We start from the raw sequence: 22,704 nt of genomic DNA, 5'->3' as shown, positions 1-22,704 counted from the left end.
GATTGATGTGTCAATCATTAATTCATTAATTGATGTAACTGAACCTTTGCTATGTATATATCAGGACTAGTCATCACAAAGAAACAAGCCAGATGGCTTATCAAGAGAGTATAACTATTCTATCTTACAGACTGGTTATCTCTAGTCCTGACATATTTGGAAAAAACTAATTTGATTGTACACAGTCTTTTTTGAAAATTAACTTTTTTACGCCATCAGATTATAAACTAGTTGAGTCATAATTGTCTTAAATTTTGTGAAGATTTTCTAGTCTTATAATTTATATCTGTGGTACAAATGTCAGATGCCATATCATAAGGGTGTGAATGAGATCCATTGCCAGTACTGGGATCAACTTTTTAACTCGTTTGTTGTTTTTTTTAATGACTAAGTGAGCTGTCTTACTTTGGCGTCAGAATAGGCAGAGATGGAACACTTGGTTTATGTTTAATTTGTGGCTTTAATTCTTTATAACTGTAAAATTTCATTGACGTCTTTTGGTCATCCTGATAGAAGACTGACCAACTCTGTCTTGAACTTTTTACACAATTATTCACCTTCTGATAATAGAAATTTGTGGCCAAAATGACTAACTATACCTTTTTGACAACAGAAATTTTGAGTTAATTTTCAAACTAATCCAACAAACCTAAGACATTACATATAGATTAAAGTCACTTAACAAGATCCATAATTCAAGTTTAGAATTTTACTTTAGAATTTTTAGACTTGATATGAAAATTCAATTTCATTATTTCCAAGATAACTCCGCACAATCCCTGTTTCACTGTCAAGCTTTTAGAATAGTCACTAGAACTGTTTGTGACTGCTTGTTTTAGATTTGCATGAGATTGTTATGATGTTATTGTTGTACAAAACCATGTGATCTTTGCTTTTTCATGAGACCAAATTGTTATTTTAATGCACAGTATTTTAATATATGTAAATTATGGTTAGGGGAAATAAAAAATCAACATTATATTTCTAAAATAAATTTCAGACTTTGTTGTTCTTTATCTTTTTTGTTTGTTTGGTTTATACAGAATTTATTTTAGTTTGATTGTGCAGGAAGCTATAGGCTTATAGACACACTTTCGAATCCATTCCTGGAACCAACCAGTACTGAGTAACGAGTGTAAAGTTTCTTGCTCAAGGAAACAACTTGCCCAGGACGAACACATGCGGCTAGCGATCATGAAATTACTAGTCGACGTGATAAACACTCGGCCATGCCACAGCATGTTTGGTTTAGACTGTACAAATTGTTCCCGTTTTTATTTAATTGCAATAATTATGTTGCAAATGTTGTTTTGTGTAAGAGATATTTTAAAATGTACAGTTAACTTGCAGGCAATTACATGTTCTTAATAATTCCAGCCTCTAGTACTCTGTTGAGCTGAGCCTTTGTAAATCAAATGATAATCAAATCTGTTGGTTTGAATCCTGACAGGGACTATGGATTTATTTCATTAAAGGAATCTTTCCAGCTATCTTACAAAACGTCGGTGATATTTGAGCAATAATGCACAGAAGTGAACTTCACCAGTCAAGTCGCCACATGACCTTTACTGAATTGTTGTGACATACCCCCCCCCCCCCCCCCCCCCCCAAAAAAAAATCTGATTATGTATTTACGTATTTACTGAGTCTACTAATAAACCAGTTGTTCAAAGTATGTATGTAATTATGTAACTACTACATTCTTAAGACACCTAGAAGTCATTCAGTTTTTGTCTCCATTATTACATTCAACATAAATATTTAGGACATTCCCTATTAGTCGGGTCAAAGACATTTTGTGGACACATCAAATGACCTTGTAGATGAAAAACAACTACAACAATACAAAATCTACCAATTTAATTTTTTTATCACATCTGAGAAAATGACCACAGGCAATTTAATAACAATTTTACTTGCATGCAAAATACATGATAAGATAAAAAGCAGATTTGACATACCTTCCATAAACAAAGGGGAATAACAACGATAAAATGGGAGAGAAAATTTCTGTACATGATAATTATAAATATATTATCTACAAATAACCTTTAGATAATTAAATTGTGTGCCTGTTTTCATCAAAGTTCAATAACCTTGTTAGATTATCTCTCAACTATAAAAGGAAGTGTGGAAGATCAACTGTAAAAGGAGAAAGGCGGTGTGGAACAAGTAGGACTTGGATGCAGGTCAATATTTATATACAGGCAAGTATTGTTGTACTTTACAACGCCTTTTGAAATTTCTGAATAATGTGCTACATTAAAGTTCTTGCATGACAAGAACGCCACCAGCGCCAAACAAGCTAGAAATCATAGCCAACTTTCTAACATTAATACATTAACAGCCATTGTTTATGCTATGTTCTATGCACATGTAAAAGAGCAGATTTGAATGTAATTCCCCATTTTTGACGACTGAAGAAATAACACTTGAATAGAAGTTGTATTATTTCCTGAATTGCAACAGCTTACTTTACTTACAATAACCCTTTCATATTTCAAACACTTTAGATCTGTTATAAACATGCTATAAATTACATGATTTATTTACTAAAACAAAGAAATATACATTTTTTTCACAGTACAAACAGTTATACAAGATTGTACAAGATTTCTTTGTGAAATTTCTTTTCCAATAAAATCACAAAAATAAGATAAATATTCAAATAAAAAAATACATTTTTAAATAGGTTTTGAAAACAAATAAGAAATGCCCATTTCTTCGTATATTACAGGTAAGCCAGAAAACAAATGCTTGTAATGGCAAGTTGGAAGTTTTTAACATAAACTTTACTATTCAACTTGCAATAATTATTTTAATGATAGCTAAGAAAACTGTGTGTTTGCTATATTAGTCACCAAAAAATAGGCATAAGCAAGCTTGTGTCTGTCAACAATAAGTGAGCATTTATAAAAAACAAGAGCTGTCGGTAGGACAGCATGCTCGACTATTCTAAGTGCTTGATAGTAAAAGAGCCTTGATAATGTTAAATTTTTTAAGTTCACAAAAGGGCTAATTTTTTTTTATAAATTCATGTTATAGGCCCTAGAGAGACTCTTATTATACAGTATTGGCTTGACTATTTGGAAGGTAATGTCACAAGGGTGTTTTATTTAGTGTAATAATACTAATTACCTATGAATACATAAATTTGACAGAAGAGGTACAAAGGCTTGTTATTAAGATGTTTTATCAAGTAAATCACTGCTTTATTATTATGAATGCATAAAATTGTCCCAAAAAAGGCACAAACCCTTCAGTAGTTATTGAGATAACAGCTTACAAGCAAAACTTTACCATGAATTTCTAAGTTGAAAAAGGGGAGAAAAATCAGCCTAAATGCAAGATAGAATTATGAATCTTTGTCAGTGACCTACAATTATGACCCTAAATGCATATGTGAAGTTTTAAATAAATACCTTTAATAGTTATTGAGATATGTAAAACTTGCATGTTAACATTAACCAAGAGACTAAGTAGAAAAAGGGGATATGAATCAGCCTTAATGCAAGATAGAGTTATGAAACTTGGTCAGTGACATACAATTATGACCCTCAAATTATGACCCTAAGTGCATGTGTAAAGTTTCAAGTAAATATCTTTGAAGACTTTTAAATTGTAACCAAAATTTCTAAGTTTCAAAGGGGCAAATAATTCTGCAAATATTGCAGGCAGAGTTATGCAATTTTGCAAACTGATGTACATTGTTACTATAAAAAAGTATTTTAAATTTCAATTGAATATCTCAAGCAATAATTGAGATATTTGACTTTACAAAAAACTTTAACCAAAATTTCTAAGTTAAAAAGGGGCATAATTCTGTCAATATTGTAGGCAGAGTTATCCAACTTGTCAATCTGATGAACCTTGTTACTATAAATAAGTATTGTAAGTTTCAATTGAATATCTCAAGCAATAATTGAGATATTTGACTTTACAAAAAACTTTAACCAAAATTTCTAAGTTAAAAAGGGGCATAATTCTGTCAATATTGTAGGCAGAGTTATCCAACTTGTCAATCTGATGAACCTTGTTACTATAAATAAGTATTGTAAGTTTCAATTGAATATCTCAAGCAATAATTGAGATATTTGACTTTACAAAAAACTTTAACCAAAATTTCTGAGTTAAAAAGGGGCATAATTCTGTCAATATTGTAGGCAGAGTTATCCAACTTGTCAATCTGATGTACCTTGTTACTATAAATAAGTATTGTAAGTTTCAATTGAATATCTCAAGTAATAATTGAGATATTTGACTTTACAAAAAACTTTAACCAACTCAGACGCCGACGCGGACTCCGGGGCGACTACAATAGCTCTCATATTCTTCGAATAGTTGAGCTAATAAACAAAAATTGTATGCCATTTAAGCTGCATGCCTCAAAGAGCAAAAATATTTCAAGAAAACCAACCTTGAGGAATGGTACTAAGATTTTAACAAAACTAATAAAAATGTTCACAATTCAAGAAATAATTTACACGTTATATGCAATAAATGACAGATATTGTAGTATTTATCATCACATTTCTACTTCATGACTAATGCAGTAAGAGCTATTTTTGCATATTTTGACCTCTTTTTTTGTGTGTAATTTACGTGGATTATAAGTGCTGATTGCAATGTGTAAATTACACTCTTTGTTCATCTTACAATATAATACTTTGAAATACATTTTCAAAATTTTCATTAAAATTAGCATGACTCTGGAGACCTGTTGCTATAAGAACTATTATACCTTTTTATCTTAATTAATACTAATACATGTATACAAGCTATAATGGTTTAAATTTAAATCTACAAACCATTATCAAGATTTACTTTTTGGAACATATTCTGTAGGTTGGGCCTCAAAATTCATTCACAAGTTATACATTTTAACACTTGGTTTAATAGTTTACATAACAAAACAGACATGTTCATATATTTATGAATTGATCAAATGTCAACCAAACAAGGCAAAATATTATGTTGATATGAATCTGTGAAGCAAACAAAAATTCAAATCATTTGTCATTGAAATCATTCCTTACAATATGTTTAAGCTTAACATTATCATTTTTTTTACATGCATTAAATAAATTTGAAATGAAATTAATACTCAAATTTTGTGTTGTTAATGATTAGATTTAAAAAAAAGAACAGCACAAACCTTGACAATATTAAGTGATAGGAAAGCATTCTATATATATTTATATACACCTCAGCCTCGCTATAACATTTGGTACAATAGGTTTTCTTCTTTATCACAAAAAAACAACTTATATAACAGAAAATTAAAATAACTTGTTTTACATAAATCTAGGTCACGTTTAAAAGAAAATGCTCAGTTTCAGATCTCATTAACACTAACAAGGTCGTCTTGGGATTTTCCAACGTGAATGGCAGAGGAAGACCTCCTGTGTCCCTCTATGTAACATTTCAAGCACAAAATGGAAATAACCAATTTTCTGTGAAACAGTCATTTTATACAGTCATTTTCTCTCCTTTTTATGATAAAATACACAACACTATTGAATGTCTTTTGTGACAGAGTTTTTTTGTATCTTTGCCATAATAAATGCGTATCAGACAATATTAGGGTCAGTTAAACAGTCACGTCTTTGTACAATATGCCAAGGAAATATACATTTTCTGTTGAGAAACGGTGACATAACTTTTTATATATACGTTTTTGCTTTGATGCCCTTAACTTAAATGGCTGCTTAAAAGTACCTTTTAAGTGACAGCATGATAAAGTGGTAAACATGTCAGACATGTAATTTAAGGATTCTGGGTCCCTGTCAGGGGGTAAGCCATTGTGTCTTTAAGCAAGAAACTTTACACTCATTGCTCAGTACTTGTTGGTTCCAGGAACAGATTAAAGAATATGTCTATAAGCTTAAAGCTTCCTACACAACCAAAGTAAAATAAATGCTATATAAACTTACAGAACCATTTTCAGAATTGAAATCCCTTATATCAACAAATGACTACTTCAAATTTAAAGTAAGCAAGTCAAAATACAAATTTAGCTGGCTAAAAAGCTAAAAATACAATTTATCAAATTTTAATATTCTACTTTCTTAAATCGTACAATTGCCATAACTTATTTGTAAAACCTATTTTATTTTCTAGCATTGCAAATTTGCAACAGAAAAAGAGCCAGAACTGCTCATCAAATAAATCAAGATGACAGAAATCATCCAGTTGAACATGAAGCTTTATCTGTTCTAAAACTACTCATTGCACAAACAAAAAAACAGAGAAAAATTCTTGCAACAGTTTACTGTCATGTCTCCTTGATTTTCTATTTTACAATATCATATGTAATACTTACAAAACAAGCTATTAAAAAAAGAGGAAAATATAACAGGGAACTCTGATCCTTATTTTTTACATTGTATACCTATCTATATGATTTACATATTAATGAACTGACTCCTAAAGAATATACACAATTTCATACCAACTGGCCAATCACAATACAAGCCGTTATACATCAGCCAATTACAACACCATCCCCTAGCCCCGCCCCCCCTTAATCAGGGGCGTTAAGTTTTAACCTTCAATTTCCCCCCATATTGCTAAGTATATACCTTGGTTTTGTTTGGGTACCAAATTCTGGCGACATTAAGTTGAGAATGCAGAGATGGGCCTTTATAATCTAAGTCAAAAACCCCTGTAATTATTTTCCAAGGTATAGTTTATACCGCATAGAGGACTGATGTTGCACCCGACTAGTGAATTATGCAAACTTTTCTTTCTCTTTCTCTAAAATAGCATTATTTCAATATAATTATATTATAAGCAGAGCAAAAATTCTCTTTGGCAATTTTTTTTCTACGCAAAGAAAAAATTCCAAAATCCTTAAATTTTCTCTATAATGTTCTTTTTTTACACATTTTTCGAAAGTTTAGCACAAGTAAGACCATATTTCTAGTCCTTCCATTTTTGAGGATCGAAGTTTATTTTCAGTACAGGAGAATACGTTTCTCAACCTGTTTTCGACAGATGGGACATTCTGCCATGCGATCTCCACACATCTGACATGTACCGTGACCACACAAAAATATCATGTTTTTCAGTCTATCCATACACACTGGACAACACGTCTGAAATAAAAATTTATATGTCATCATTATAAAACCTTTTTATACAATTTTAAACACTTTTCATCAACACTTACCGTACTAAGATTTGTATTATCAACTTGCTGTGCTTTATTTTTGTAACTGTATAAGTGTATGTGAGAGTTTTGATATTAAAATGCTAAAGTGAAGCAGACTACAGTAAAGCCTGGACAGATTGTGCAAGGCAATACACTGGTTGTATAGTCTTATCTCCACACCTGGCATTCAATGTGTCCACTAAATATAAACATATTTTACCTGTTCATTAAGACAAAGAAAAAAGCTTGGGCTTTAAAGAAAATCAATAACTATTAAGGTCATAGCATTCACTAGTATAGGGAGACCCTAGTTACTGGGGCATAAAACTAGGCGAAACAAAAACTTCCCAAAAGGCAGACAGATACTAGTAACGACAGCACTATATTATTATTGCCATCTCTGCCTTAAAAAATAAAATATTGACTGAACAATACTAATTGATAAATTTAACTACAAATATTGTCTCTGACCTGATCTTTAATATCTTGTAGTTGTTGTTGTAGTTTCTGTATGTCTTTTCCAACGTCCTTCGCTCCATTGTTCATTATACCAGCAGGTTGCGGAGCTGGTGGGGCTAGAAATTTAGAATATATAAATTATTTCATATAAAAGTAAATATTATTTGTTTGATTAAACAAAAACATTCCCCTGCTACAAGGTCCATTATTTTAAGATTACATAATACATAAAAAAATTTGGTATATTTTTTTTATTTCTAAATCGCAACCTTTCTTTATATAATTTTCAACTAGCTTTGATTACAGTGTTTTCTTTCTAACAAGGCTCCTTTAAGAAACAAAATTTCAGTACTACCACTGGATTCTATTCCAGTACTAACCTATTCACAAAACCGTCCTTGATTCTGTAAAAGTAGTAACTTATTTTTCCAAAATAAAAGCCAACTTCCCCATGAGATTCACTTGAAGCAGTAGTATGGAATAAATACATTGTAGTATTAAAATTTATTATCATTATTATCTTTTTTTTCCCATTCTTTTTTGTTTTTTGGTTGGGTTTTACTTTGCACCATAACAGTATTCATATAGGACATATGGTGACTTACCAGCTTTACTGGTTGAGGAAGATCTGAGATGCCCTTCCGGCACAACCAGGCACCTGACTTAAAAACCACTGACATTCCTGTAAGTTAGCTGAATAGCTTCCTAACATGAAAGAATTCAAAGACCCTGTTGGGATTCAAACCCACAGCAGTGAGGGGCAAGTGGTTTAAAGTCAACCTTGATTAAAATTTATTTCTGTCAATCAATTTGTGATAAATTTGAAATGTGTCCAAAAGTGGTACAAGTCAGGGGTACCAGTCATTTCCCATAACAAAAGAGTACAAGTCATTCCCAAAAACAGCAGGGTACCAGTCATTTCCAGACTGGTTCCATACAAGTACTTACGATTTCCTCCACAGCAGACAATGAATGGTACCAGCTTGTCTATTGATGCTCTACACTGTACACACTTCTTCATTAAACTTGCACAACCTGAAAATTAGTTCTTAATTAGTGTTGTTAAACATAATTCTTAACAGACACTTTAAAGACCCATCATGAACAAGTTTCCTTTGACATGTTTTTACTTCTCTATGCAGTAGCCATCTTAAAATTTCATTGCTATTTTTTTTACTTAGTATTTCTAGCTAAAATGGGATAATTGTATCTTGTCCTTTTTAATCAATAATACCAATAGGCATTTTAACAACTGTTAAATTGAATTATAGTTCTATTAATAGTGTATACATGTATATGTGTGTATGTAAATTTGACACTCTATCATGTTTATATTCAACTTACTGTTAATCAACAAATATAAAATGTAGGTTTCTTTTTGCTGTGAATTTACAGTGTAATAAGATCAACTTGTTATCAGTTTAAGCCAAAAATATCACATTTGATTATCTATATAGATGTAGTCTCAAGTATCATTTTGAATAGTAATAGATAGAATACATGAACATGGAGTTCATAAAGGCAAAAAAAAGGTAAAAGTGGGTCTTTATTGCTGAACTTTGTAAATTAAAATAACGATTAAAGTTTCAAAGACAAAAACCTTTTTTGACCGCAGTTAAATGATAAACTTTTGTTTAGAGCAACTTTTTTGTTGTATATACCAAATATTTGATAGAAAACAATTGCCATCAGCATATGATATATTGATATTAACTTGCAACAAAGTAGTTTCTCATGAGAAGATTTAGATACTTTTCTTCACATGAAAGAATTCGAAGTCCCTGGCGAGATTTCAAACCTAAAGCAGTGAGGGGGAAGCGGTTTAAAGTCAACAACCTTTACAACTTGACCACCAGATTTAAATACGCCTATGCAAAATAAATGACCACCATCAGCCTCATAACAAACAAAGGTATTGTCTTAGATGGTCTTTAAAGATATTACTCTTTGCCAAAGGAAAAAAAAAAGACAGACATTTGACAGAGATTTTGTCTGAAACAAGATTTATAAAGACAAGAAAGTCTGATAGAATCATTAGACAAGATGTAATTACCAGGAAATATTTAAATTGTCTTTGTCTGTCGATATATTAGCGTTTCTGAATCTCACACGCAGAGTATAAGATTTTTAAAATACATTACAATAAAAGTTTACCATCACGAATCTAAATAAACTAGAAATGTGTCAAAGAAAATGGATACACCCACATTCCAGTTTTTTGGGGTTTTTTTGTCATTCAACAGATAGACAGCTTGATAGTAAGATATGAACAAGGGCAAATCTATATGTCCTCCCCACCCCCCTCAACCGTCCAAGTAGTGGAAGTAGAAGAAATTGTTTGCTAAATCACATGACAAATACATTAAAGCAGCTTTCAGATTTTCTAAATTTGAATATGTTATATTTACATAAATCGTTTCATATAATTGTCAAATCAAAGTACATTGTATTGAGGTGCTAAATGAAATATATCATTGATAAAATACATAAACAATAAGGAAACCCCTTGATAAGTCTAACCTACCGATCCCCTCTCTGTATATTAATTAGATAAGCGGACAATTCATTTCCCAAAATATTCTTAAAAACAAATGTCACCAAGTTCTATAAATAGCGCTCAAGGCTGTTTTGAAGAAGGCTTAACAATGATATGATGCACTTTTTTTGGTAATTGTACTGAAATACTTAGTTTAAAACAGCACATAATTTAAAGAAAACAAAACAAAAAAACAAAAACTGATGGCCACTTTAATAATTATACATTCATACATAGCATCCTGATTCCTTGTTACAACAATAACTATGTTTGAGTAGTCTTGGCAATATCCTACAATCATGTTCTATCACTCTATGTTTCAATGTTGAAAAAAATCATGTAATTACAAACTTTAAAATTTGGTTATAAACCTGTATAAATCATATATTTGCATGACTGGAATTGTGGGTTAATAGTCATTATGTTATATCTCATGAACAGACTCAATCAAGCTGAGTCAGCAATTTTCACCTTTTTCATTATTTTCACCCATTGCTATCAAGTGATTTTACCTTCTCTGGAATTAATTTTTCAGACCTAAAAACATGTTGCACACTTAAAATTTGACTTTCAAACAAAACACAAAATACCTTACAAGTCTTGAATTCCGTTTTAAAGTAAAAGAATTCAAATGGCAAACCAAACTGAGCCACCTACTTACCATCACATGCACACATATGTGAACAGGGTTTGAAGAGAACTGACGCTTTCTTATCAGAGCACACCACACATTCTTCTATCTATAATATACAAATAACAACATCATAATAACATAGTGGCAATACAAATTTTGCAAGGGGGACTTCCATGAACAAGCAGTTAAGAATTGCTGACTTCCAATCACTTGACCCATGCTGCTATGGGTTTGAATCGCACCAGACTTTAGAAGCTGGATATTCTCACATAAAAGAATCTGTAGTCCCTTGAGGGGTTCAAACCTACAGTGTTAAGAGGCAAGTATTTGAAGTTGGTGACCTTAACCAAACAGCTACAGAGGCCTTAGCAGAGGAAGAATAATGCCATCTAATATATAGTGCTTTATGTAGACTGGAATTTAGTGCTTCCCCAAGTTCTCTTTCAAAATATAGAGGTGATTTCTTGTAATAAATATTGAGGATAATATAAACATTACAGTGTTGTTTCACTGAATTATCATAACCTACACTTACTGACATGACACCTCACAACTGTCACATTAAACAAGCATAGACAGTAGACTGAAAAATTTAAATTCCAGAAGTATTCCCTACACGTTAATTCTAAGAAAATGACATTGATTTCTCACCTTGGTTCGAGATTGCACATGCTCTTTACAGAGAAGGCATTTCTTTACCCTGGGTGAGCACAAGGAGCATGTTGCTATATGACCACATGGTCCAAATAATGTATCCCTCTTCAGATCGGAGCATACCATACACTCCTCGAGGGCTTCCTGGTCGTTACGAATAATGGCAACATTTGATGCTCCTCCCGGACTGAAATATGTAACAATATTAATATGATTAATTTTGAATGTGCCATAACAAAAGACTATGCCATCACCATGAAGTAAAGCCGACAGTTTGAGTTGTCTAACATTGCTCTATATCAAGCAACTAGAATATATTACATTTACAGTAAACTAGATTATCAACAGTTCATATTTTAAGACCTGGAAAGTCTAACACATACCTAAATACCTTATAAAAATGTTTATATACATGGGACATATTTAACATTCATTCAATATTTTATTACCAAGAACTAATCTTTTCTGCTCTTTACATGTGCAATTAATTTATCTGTGCTTCAAAGTTAGGGCAGTCCACTTCTCGCTCTTAATTTGCTGAATTTGCGTAATGGATTTACTTTGAATTTGGAACAGTCCATCAAAGTTTAAGTCATTTCAATATCAAATTACTAAAAAATATGCTACCCGCAGTAAAAAAACTTGATCAAACTGCACAGCCATTTAGGCTGGCCTGGCTATATACTGATGGCAATAGCTTATCACAGTTAAGAAATTTCAGCATTTAAATTCTGTACTAGTACATAACATCTACCAGTACAGAGTTTAACATAGATGTACTCTATACCATCTTAAGGATGAACACAAATCCTAAAACTTCAATCTCAAAGGCCTTGAATAAGACAGATTGCTTTTTGTCTATCATAAAACAGACAAATGAAAAATACAACAATACAATACATTTCTGATACCATAAAAATGAAACCATATAAGATAATATTAATATTTGACATAAACATAAATAACATGAGCAGTTTTATATCATAATAAGATAAAGTAGCTCTACAGACTGCTTCCAAAAATATAAATATACCACTTGTGTCATGCAAATTTGTATTTTATTAGGCTGGAAATATGCAAATCAATAATTCCCTTTTCAACAGATCATTTCAGTTCAACCCGAAACTATATGATGGCAGTGAAAATACTTCATTAGCTGTTCTCATTTTTGTCAATACAGGCAATTACCATAAGGGTCTTCATTTTTTGAATAATTTCAATCCAGAATTTTTACGTAAAAATTTGAAGATGAAAATTGAGGAAGATGTTATAGATTGGATAATATGTTAATACTGAGTTAATATGGGTTCTGTACCACAAATTTATTTCTGTTCTGATAAACAATCAACACAGTATTTTAAACAACAACAAAAAGCCTTTTAGTTTGATAAATCTTTTGTGACTGTTTTTCTTTTTTGTTTAGTTCAACCTCTCTCTAAATTGCACACGTTTAACCTCTCTTAAATAACCAAATGGAAACCACCCTTAAAAAACCTATGGGAACTAATCTGAAGGTTATTTTCAACAACAAAAAAGCCTTGTTTGATAAATCTTTTTTTTCATATGGTCTTTTTTTTCAACTTCTTTCTTAAATACCACAAGTATAACATCTCTTAAATAAACTAAGCATAACCACTCTCAAATAATCAAATAGTCACCACATTTTAGTCTTAAATAACTCATGGGCAACCTCTATTTCAAATAATCTAAGGGTAACCTCTCTTAAATAACCCAATAGTAACAACTCTTTATAACCAAAAGACAACCTTTCTTTAAAGGGATACTCAGACAAATTAATGACAAAATATGAAAATGATCTTATGTACTCAAATCACGCTAAAATGACATTTTTTTAAAGTCCCAGTATAAATGTCTGTATAAATTCTATATAATTATTTTGGGTTTAAACATTAATCTATCTACATGTATATATATCTCTCTCAAGTAGTTTTTAGTTACCTCTCCAAATTAATGCAAGAGTAACTTCAACAATAACCTGAAGGTAACATCTCTGAAATAAGCGAAGTATTACCTCTTTAAAACAGCACTAGGATAACTTCTTTCATTGAAAACCATTTTACAATAACATCCTTCCACTATGTGAAATAACAAAAACAAAAACATTTGTTTTCCATTAATGTTATCTACACACAACATGTACATAGATGAAGTACAAACCTCAATCTCTCTTTATGACATTTGGCAAGAGCTTTACATAGGTTAGGGTCAGGGCAAAGGTCAAGAGGGGTCTGTCCCTTCTTGTTTTTGATATTCAGATCAGCTCCATTGGCAGCGAGGAAACAGGCAATAGATGCACTCGACTTTTTATCTGCTCCTGGTGTACCAAGCCCCATCAATAGCTGAAAATATAATAAATAAGATTTAAAACCAAGGGCAGTAACTCTTGAATATGTTTACTTTAATTAAGAATAATGAACATTACTAATACTATACTGTTTTTCTCACAAAAAGTGGTCTACTATTTATGTACCAATATTCAATTTAATTTCAAGTTGTAAGGTAAACTATACACTGTAAATATCATATTGCCACTCTCTGAACTGGTGGAAAAGACTTCCAAGTACCTCTTAGTCAAGGGAAGTAACCTTGATGAAACAATCTGCTGTGAGTTATCTTTACTGGTGGAGGAAGACCTCAGGTGCCTCTCAGCATAATTTCAGACTCATGAGTAGAACAGTTGCTGCCTACTATATAAGCTAGTAACAAAGATAACTTGCATAGGATAATTCAAAAATCAACTTTTTAAATGTATGTCAATATCGATGAAAAGCTGCATTATTTTAAAACCCATTACATACCTTGCCCACATCCTGCATGTCCTGTAACTGACGTAGCTGGGACAGGGTGTGATGTCTCAAAGCCTCGTGTAGGGGCGTGTCCCCATCTTTATCTGGTACATTTAGGTTACATCCTTCTCTAACAAGCAACTGTTAAAATAACATAAAATACATTGCATAAAATGTGTAATGAAATGTCCATTTCAATGAATATGAACTATGTTTATTATCTTTTATTTTTAAATTTATTTATATATTTCAACTGTGAAGTGAAGTGGCCGCATGGCTGAGTAGTTATAATGCCATATTAGTAATCTAGGGATCACTTTCTGCTTAGGTTCAAACCCCATCAGGGGCAAGCCATACCCTTTTTTGAGCAAGAAACTTTACACTCATTGCTCAGAACTGGCTGGTTCCAGGAACAGATTAGATAATATATCAATCAGCTTTAAGCTTCCTATACAATTGACTATATAAATCAACTGTGAAGAATGATAGAAATCTGGAGGTAAGCTTGTTTTAGATAAAAAAAAAAATTATATTTTATTTATGTTAAGCACTGATAAGGCTACTAGCCGATACATCTGCAGTTATCATTATGTAACTATGTTACTTTTTTTATTTATTTTATCCATTTTAAAACTTTTATTTTGGTGGAATGATGCGAAAACAATATACAGACAAACATATAATTTTTTGTTGTCGCCAGTCCTAACCTTGGTATACGTTGAATGAACAATAAGATTCTCAAATATTCTGAGTCAGGAACTCTAGTCTAAACTAAGAGGAATTCCAATCACAGAATGACATTTTGTGAGGCTTCAGGAATCCTCATTAATGTTATTTATTGTGTTACAGCCTAGCAAAACATTTCCTAACAGTCTTTAAACATTAATACCCTTCAGAAACATGGGTTTGATTACTTTTGAAAAATTCAACAGTTACTGTTAGGTTTTCATTTTGTTTTAATGCATACCAACACTGATGAGGTCAAATTTATGATATTCAAGTTTTACTGGTGGAGGAAAACCTCTGATGACCCTCCATATAAAGTTAGCACATTTAGGTTGACATAGAATTTTTTTTTATATGCTTGCTTGTCATTATATCATACATCTTATGTCCTGGAGCCGTTGGCCCTAGAAGAGGTGAAGGCAAGTATACATTGATAATGATAATAAATAAGCCAGGATTTTTTGGTGGTCTTTCTTCCAATCTTCTTACTGACATTTTACCTTTTTATTTGCAGACTGCTAACCTAAGTATTTTTCTTTCTCAAATCTAAACCTCAACATGCGCAAACCTACATTTCCCCATCATCCCCCCCACCCCATGGAGCCATATAAAGTACTGACATATGATAGCATAGACGGGAATACCTTTTAGTCACAGAGAAAAAAACTAGACAAAGTATTAAGTATATACCCTGACAATCTGTGTATGCTGTCTCTCCACGGCTAGATGTAAGGCCGTCTGTAAGTTCACATTCTGAATATCAAGATTTGCTTTCCTCTGAAAATAACAAATAAACATAATCATTGCATTTCTATTTTTAATTACAAGGTAAAACAAAGCATGTAGCAACTTCAAACAATTGTAATTAAACCTAACAGTAGATTAATCTTCCTCGAAAATATAATCTCTCTATAATTGAAAAAGGTAACAACTGGTAAATCCACGACATGCAACATTTACACAGAACCTTGGTTTTTAAAGTCTCATTCAAAAGTAATTAATTTCAAAGGAAAGAAGTGAGGATCTCTAGATATATCTTAAGCCTATTCAAAAGCCTGTAATCAATTTCAGTGGAATGAAGTGGGGGATCTCTAGATATGTTTAAGTCTATTCAAAAGCCTGTAATTAATTTCAGTGAAATAAAGTGGGGGGTCTTTAGATATATTTAAAGTCTATTCAAAAGTCTGAAATCAATTTCAGTAGAAAGAAGTGGGGGATTTTTAGATATGTTTTAAGTCTATTTAAAAGTCTATAATCAATTTCAGTGGATTGTACTCAAGAGTTGAGCTTGTGATGTCAGTCAGTGTAACTCTTAAACCATTGTGCCACTAAGGTAGCTTGACCAGAGCTTACACTAGCTTGACCAGAGTTTATACTGTTGACTGCCTAATCTGAGCATTTTCACAATGAAATCTGATAAACAATGGACTGTCTCAAATTAAAAGAAAACAAGAAATGTGTCCATAGGTCATAGATGCCTCAACATTCCATTGTTTTGTCAGTCTGTATGACTGACATCTATATGTCGCCCTTAAACCACTAAGAGAGGGTATAAAATGGGCAAAACTGTATAAGCCCCTCCCCCAACCACTCCTTATGTGGATCATTATTTAAAAGCTTAGATACATTGCAAAAATTATATTTAACAATAATTCAACCTTCCAGTGAGAGGTCTTCACAAGTATGCCTCCTTTCATAATATGTCAGAAAAGCAGCCAATAAAGTTGATATTACATCTTCTTTATAGACAGAATAGAAGAAGAATCTATGGCATAATCGTTGTTTTATCAATACTTTTCAATTTCTTAAGATGAATCCATACAATATATTTGCACAAGTATCTGATTGATGGACGATCTTTAAAATAACAGCAATGAGAAAATTGGAATCATAGTTTGCGTTACAAGCACGCAGCTTGCTAACAGCATTACTGATCAATGCAAAACATGCCATAAAATTGTGACTTTAACATAGACTGATAACTCCATGTCACCATATAAAGGCCTCAAATAATGTATCATTACATGTATAGATAGTATCAAAAGAAAATACAAGTTCTTGATAACTTGCTTATCTGATGTCCATGCACATAAATTACTCTTCAAACCAAAATTAAAGTGACCAAGAGCTCAATTTCCTTACAAAAGAAATACAAACAATGGACTGTCTAAATCAACTAAAGCCAAAACAAACAAATCAAAATACAAACAATGGACTGTCTAAATCAACTAAAGCCAAAACAAACAAATCAAAATACAAACAATGGACTGTCTAAATCAACTAAAGCCAAGGCAAACGAATTAACAGTCAATATAACAAGTTATAACAAAAATCTTTAATGGGAATCAGTCATAACTGAAAAGGATTTGTAAACAAACCCCTATCTTATCATTCTCCTCTATATATCTAAATATCTGGGGAAAAAAAGTGATCCCTTGGAAGCATTTAAAGCAACATAATTACATGAAAATTGCAGACTCGGTTTCATTAAGTCTGTACATGAATGATAATGAAAAAGTTTAACATCCCTCATGCCCCCTAGCACCAGTTTGAGCGATACTCAATCTGCAACACTTTTTAATATGCTGGGAAGGACAAGAAAAATATTACAACAAGCCTATTTAATACAGTTATAGTTCATAACATGTTAAGAACCTTTAACTATTTGAGTGCCAGCTGTATACAAAAGCTGCCTTTGCTGCATAGAATAACTGGATTCTAGAATATTTAATGACCACTCAAAATTTTAGGATATTGATAACCCTTGACCTAGCAATGTACATACTCGAAATCAAGCTAGGACAAGTCAGTTATATCATAAAATATGTCTCATGGGTTATATAATATAGCTGTTTATAGTACTGCACATTTGTAACATTTGTAAATTTTATATACACAATTGCTGTGAATTTATGAAGAGATCTCATTTTTTCTCATGAAAATGGAGTTTGGTGTATTATAAATGTGTTATAAAGATTCCTGACAAGTTATATGGTCGTATATAAATGATTATTTACAATATTACCCGGGCCGCTACGCTAGGCAACTCAAACTGGGTTGAGAGGCAGACACCTGAACCAATAAACCACTGCTCCTTTTGGAGATCTGTTACAAATGAATGGTGCATAACAAGAAACAAAATTGCCCGGACAACTTCAAGCAAAGATACACATCTTGGTCTGGTCCCATATTGTTGCAAAGGTCAATAAAGACCTACAAATCTACATAACACAGCCTTATAACAATTCAGACCAAGATTTAACGATGACAGTATCATTGACAAAAAGTTGGGAAAACAATGTAACAAAAATCAAACAACAATCCATCCATCCCATAAAATGGACAGACATCATATAACAAAAGGAGTGGTAAAATTGGAATAATGACGATCCATCTCACAGACCACAGACTAATATTTCTCTTGGTTTTTTTAAACTGTTTGTTTAATCCAACCCACTTTCTAATTTCATGACGAATTAGTTCATTTTTTGGAAATAATTTATTACCATTTTCACTGTTGATGTTTTATTTTCTTAGAAATCAAAGAGATTTGACAAACAAGTTTTCAATTTTATTTATTAAAGCCATATTATAGAATTTAGGATAGTCTATGAATGACAGACTTGTGAGACCATGACCTTTAAAGTGCAGACAAGAGCTTGTTTGTCTATTATCTTTTCTATTACACAAGAGCGATCAGTAATCACACATGTCGCCTCATGACGGCCAATTTCATGTTGGGACAAATTTTGTGACAGACGGACAGACAGACGGACAGTGCACAACTAGAATTGTTACTGATCATTCCTGTAAAGTTTGGATAAAATTGCACCAGTAGTTTATGAGGAGTAGCTTTTGTGTTCATGGCAACACACAGAAAAAAAACATCTTTTTATCAAAGGGCCATAACTCGGCCAAAAATCATTCAACCAGAAAACCCGTGCAATATGCACAAGGACTTGAGCTACAGATCAATCCAGTAAAGTTTCACTGAAATTGCATTAGTGGTATAAGAGAAGTAGTCCGGACAAACTTTAAAAATAAAAATTATTAAAGGGCCATAACTCTGACAACAAGAACCGGTTGAACCGGGTGATGCTCCCCGAGAAGGTTCTGGACACAGGAAAGTATAAAAAAAATGAACAAAGGGCAAAAACTCCAAAATTAGGCAAAGCGGAGTTATGTTTTTTTGCACTGCACTTCTATTCAATGAGATCTATCTATCTATAAAGTTTCCTGATGATATCAGAATTATGTCCCAGGTAAAAGTCAAAGTGTAAAAATGAACAAAGGGCAATAACTCCAAAATTAGACCAGGCTTTGTTTAGGTTCTTTAAGCATTGCAATTCTATCCAATTATATCTAGCTACCTACAAAGTTTCATGTTGATATCTCTAATAGTTTTAAAGTATTGTCCAGGACAAAGTCAAAAAGTAAAAATAAACAAAGGGCAATTACTTCAAAATAAGGCAAGGCAGAGTTACGGTTCTTGTGCACTGCACTTCCACCCAATGAGACCTATCTATCTACAAAGTTTCATGTTGATATCTCTTATAATTTTAGAGTAATGTCCCAGACAAAGTCAAAGTGTTAAAATGAACAAAGGGCAATAACTCCAAAAGTAGGCAAGGCAGAGTTACCGTTCTTGTGCACTGCACACCTACTCAATGAGATCTATCTACCTACAAAGTTTCATGTTGATACCTCTTATACTTTTAGAGTTATGTCCCGGACAAAGATCAAAGTGTAAAATAAACAAAGGGGGATAATTCAAAAATAAGACAAGGCAGAGTTACCGTTCTTGTGCACTGCACACCTACTCACTGAGATCTATCTACCTACAAAGTTTCATGTTGATACCTCTTATACTTTTAGAGTTATGTCCCGGACAAATTTCAAAGTGTAAAATAAACAAAGGGGGGTAATTCAAAAATTAGGCAAGGCAGAGTTACGGTTCTTGTGCACTGCACACCTTCTCAATGAGATCTATCTACCTACAAAGTTTCATGTTGATACCTCTTATACTTTTAGAGTTATGTCCCGGACAAAGTTCAAAGTGTAAAAATAAACAAAGGGGAATAATTCAAAAATTAGGCAAGGCAGAGTTACGGTTCTTGTGCACTGCACACCTACTCAATGAGATCTATCTACCTACAAAGTTTCATGTTGATACCTCTTGTTGTTTCAAAGTTATGTCCCGGACAAGAAAAGGGGACGGACGGACGGACGGACGGAAAGACGGACGGACGGACGGACGGACAAGGCGGCGACTATATGCTCCCCCGAAATTTTTTCGGGGAGCATAAAAATCATTGAACCGGAAAATGCTGACAATATGCACAACTAGACTTGGTACTGATCATTCCTGTAAAGTTTGGATAATTTTTTTTTTTTTTTTAATGCGTTTATTTAAGGTCGCCGCCGGAAAGCCCATATGGGCGACCGTACACTCAAGTCGGGCCATCCTAGAGCGTCCCGCCGAGATTTTTCGTCGATTTTTTTTCCAGCTTTATTGATGGAGGAAGACCCCAGGTGCCCCTCCGGGCATTATTTCAGGCACGAGCGGGCACCTGGGTAGAACCACCGACCTTCCGTAAGCCAGCTGGATGGCTTCCTCACATGAAAGAATCCGACCCGAGTGAGGATCGAACCTACAGTGGTGAGGGACCTGTGATCTCAAGTCAGCGACTTTAACCACTCGGCCACGGAGGCCCCTGAAAGTTTGGATAAAATTGCACCAGTAGTTTATGAGGAGTAGTCCGGACAAGCTTTTGTGTATCTGGCAACACACAGAAAAAAACACCTTTTTATCAAAGGGCCATAACTCGACCAAAAATCATTCAACTGGAAAACCTGTGCAAAATGCGCAAGGACTTGAGCTACAGATCAATCCTGTACAGTTTCATTGAAATTGCATTAGTGGTATAAGAGAAGTAGTCCGGACAAACTTTAAAATTAAAAATTATTAAAGGGCCATAACTCTGACAAAAATCATTGAACCGGAAAATGCTGACAATATGCACAACTAGACTTGGTACTGATCATTCCTGTAAAGTTTGGATGAAATTGCATCAGTAGTTTATGAGGAGTAGTCCAGACAAGTTTTGTGACGGACGGACGGACAGACAGACGAAGGAGAAGTGATCCCTATATGTCGCCACTACTCCCGTAACTCCGTAGAGGCGACACAAACACTGTGTTTGTAATTTACTGTACCCCATAAAAGATTAAATTTCTGCAATGCTTGGATTCACATCTACATAATCCTGTTTTTAGATAACAGTTTTATAAAATTTATATACAAGTATGCACATTTCTTATGCACAAAATGTACTTTAATACAGATATTTATACGTACAATATTAAAAAAGAAAAATCTAAGAAAACATCATCCTTTATGCTAAATGGTATTTTATGAGGCTGTTGTTATGTACATTGTTATCTAAAATTCAATACATGTGTAATAATACTTCAATTCAAATGTACGATGACATTTAAAATATACAATATTATGTCATTCCAAATGCACGATGACATTCAAAATGTACAATTTCATTGAAATGAACAAAAGACATTCCAAATGCACAATGCCATTTCAAAAGGTACAATGCCATTCCAAATGTACAATGACATTCCAAATGCACAATGCCATCCCAAATGTACAATGACATTCCAAAGGCACAATGCCTTCCCAAATGTACAATGACATTTCAAAGGCACAATGCCTTCCCAAATGTACAATGACATTTCAAAGGCACAATTTCATTGAAATGTACAATGACATTTGGAAGGCACAATGCCATTTCAAAAGGTACAATGCCATTCCAAATGTACAATGACATTTGGAAGGCACAATGCCATTTCAAATGTACAATGCCATTTCAAAGGCACAATGACATTTCAAATGTACAATGACATCCCAAATGTACAATGCCATCCCAAATGTACAATGCCATTTCAAATGTACAATGACATTCCAAAGGCACAATGCCATCCCAAATGTACAATGCCATTCCAAAGGCACAATGCCATTTCAAATGTACAATGATATTCTAAATGCACAATGTCATTCAAATGACATTCCAAATGTTCATTGACCCTCAAAATGTACAATGACATTTCCAAATGTACAATGACATTCAAATCAAATGTCAATACTACTTACATCAGATCCAGTTCCATGCACAAGTAGCTCTGCTACCTCAACATGGTTGTTCAATGCTGCAAGATGGAGTGCCGTGTAGCCGTCATCTTTTTTCTCGTCAATGACCCATTGACGCGGAACTTTTGACAATAGAATTCTCATAGCACTGAAAATATAAACATAATGAATGTTAATCATAATAACTGAGATTCTGAGTTACATTTTGTCACCTTAGTGCAGTAATGGGTTAAGTCTATCTAAATCTAATAGGAGTTAACCTGTTATTGCACTAAGGTGATGATTTATGTACCATAACTTATTCTTGATCAGTTTTATAGCATAAATTTATTTTTTAATTATATATATTCACAATGTAACACAAGAAGATCAAAAATCTTTTTTTTTTCAATAAGCTATAACTTTCCCAGTGCAAATTCCAATATATTTATCATGCAACTAAAGTTGATAACAAATGAGATGTAAAAAAAATTGATGATGTTCAAGATGATGCTGATGATGAATTCATGATGTTCATGGTGATAATGGTGATGATGTTCTTGTTGGTGATGATGCTCATGATGATGACAATGA

The 22,704-nt window shown here is 32.8% G+C and overlaps 1 protein-coding gene across 1 annotated transcript; it reads right to left on the bottom strand.

Annotated features, from left to right (window-relative positions):
- Positions 1–1,843: 1,843 nt before the first annotated feature.
- LOC132726618 (E3 ubiquitin-protein ligase MIB1-like) lies at positions 1,844–22,286 on the bottom strand. The gene is made up of 9 exons (XM_060711964.1): positions 22,135–22,286; positions 15,660–15,746; positions 14,256–14,384; positions 13,615–13,796; positions 11,434–11,623; positions 10,810–10,888; positions 8,561–8,647; positions 7,625–7,728; positions 1,844–7,097 (listed from the first exon to the last, which is right to left on the bottom strand). Exons 1-9 carry the CDS (start codon positions 22,273–22,275, stop codon positions 6,957–6,959), a joined length of 1,140 nt encoding a protein of 379 aa, XP_060567947.1. The 5' UTR covers positions 22,276–22,286; the 3' UTR covers positions 1,844–6,956.
- Positions 22,287–22,704: the final 418 nt, after the last annotated feature.

The sequence above is a fragment of the Ruditapes philippinarum genome, unplaced genomic scaffold, assembly GCF_026571515.1.
Source record: "Ruditapes philippinarum isolate M1 unplaced genomic scaffold, ASM2657151v2 ctg2541_1_1_1_1, whole genome shotgun sequence".
In the NCBI taxonomy this organism is placed as follows: Eukaryota; Metazoa; Mollusca; class Bivalvia; order Venerida; family Veneridae; genus Ruditapes; species Ruditapes philippinarum.
This window is presented reverse-complemented; position numbering and strand designations above follow the sequence as displayed.

Excerpts from the sequence above, each read along its gene's own strand:
- LOC132726618 (XM_060711964.1), bottom strand. The coding sequence starts at position 22,275 with ATGAGAATTCTATTGTCAAAAGTTCCGCGTCAATGGGTCATTGACGAG. Across the intron at positions 14,385-15,659 it reads AGCATACACAGATTGTCAGG|TTGCTTGTTAGAGAAGGATG; the intron begins GTATATACTTAA and ends TTATTTTAACAG. Across the intron at positions 11,624-13,614 it reads TGTCATAAAGAGAGATTGAG|TCCGGGAGGAGCATCAAATG; the intron begins GTTTGTACTTCA and ends TACATATTTCAG.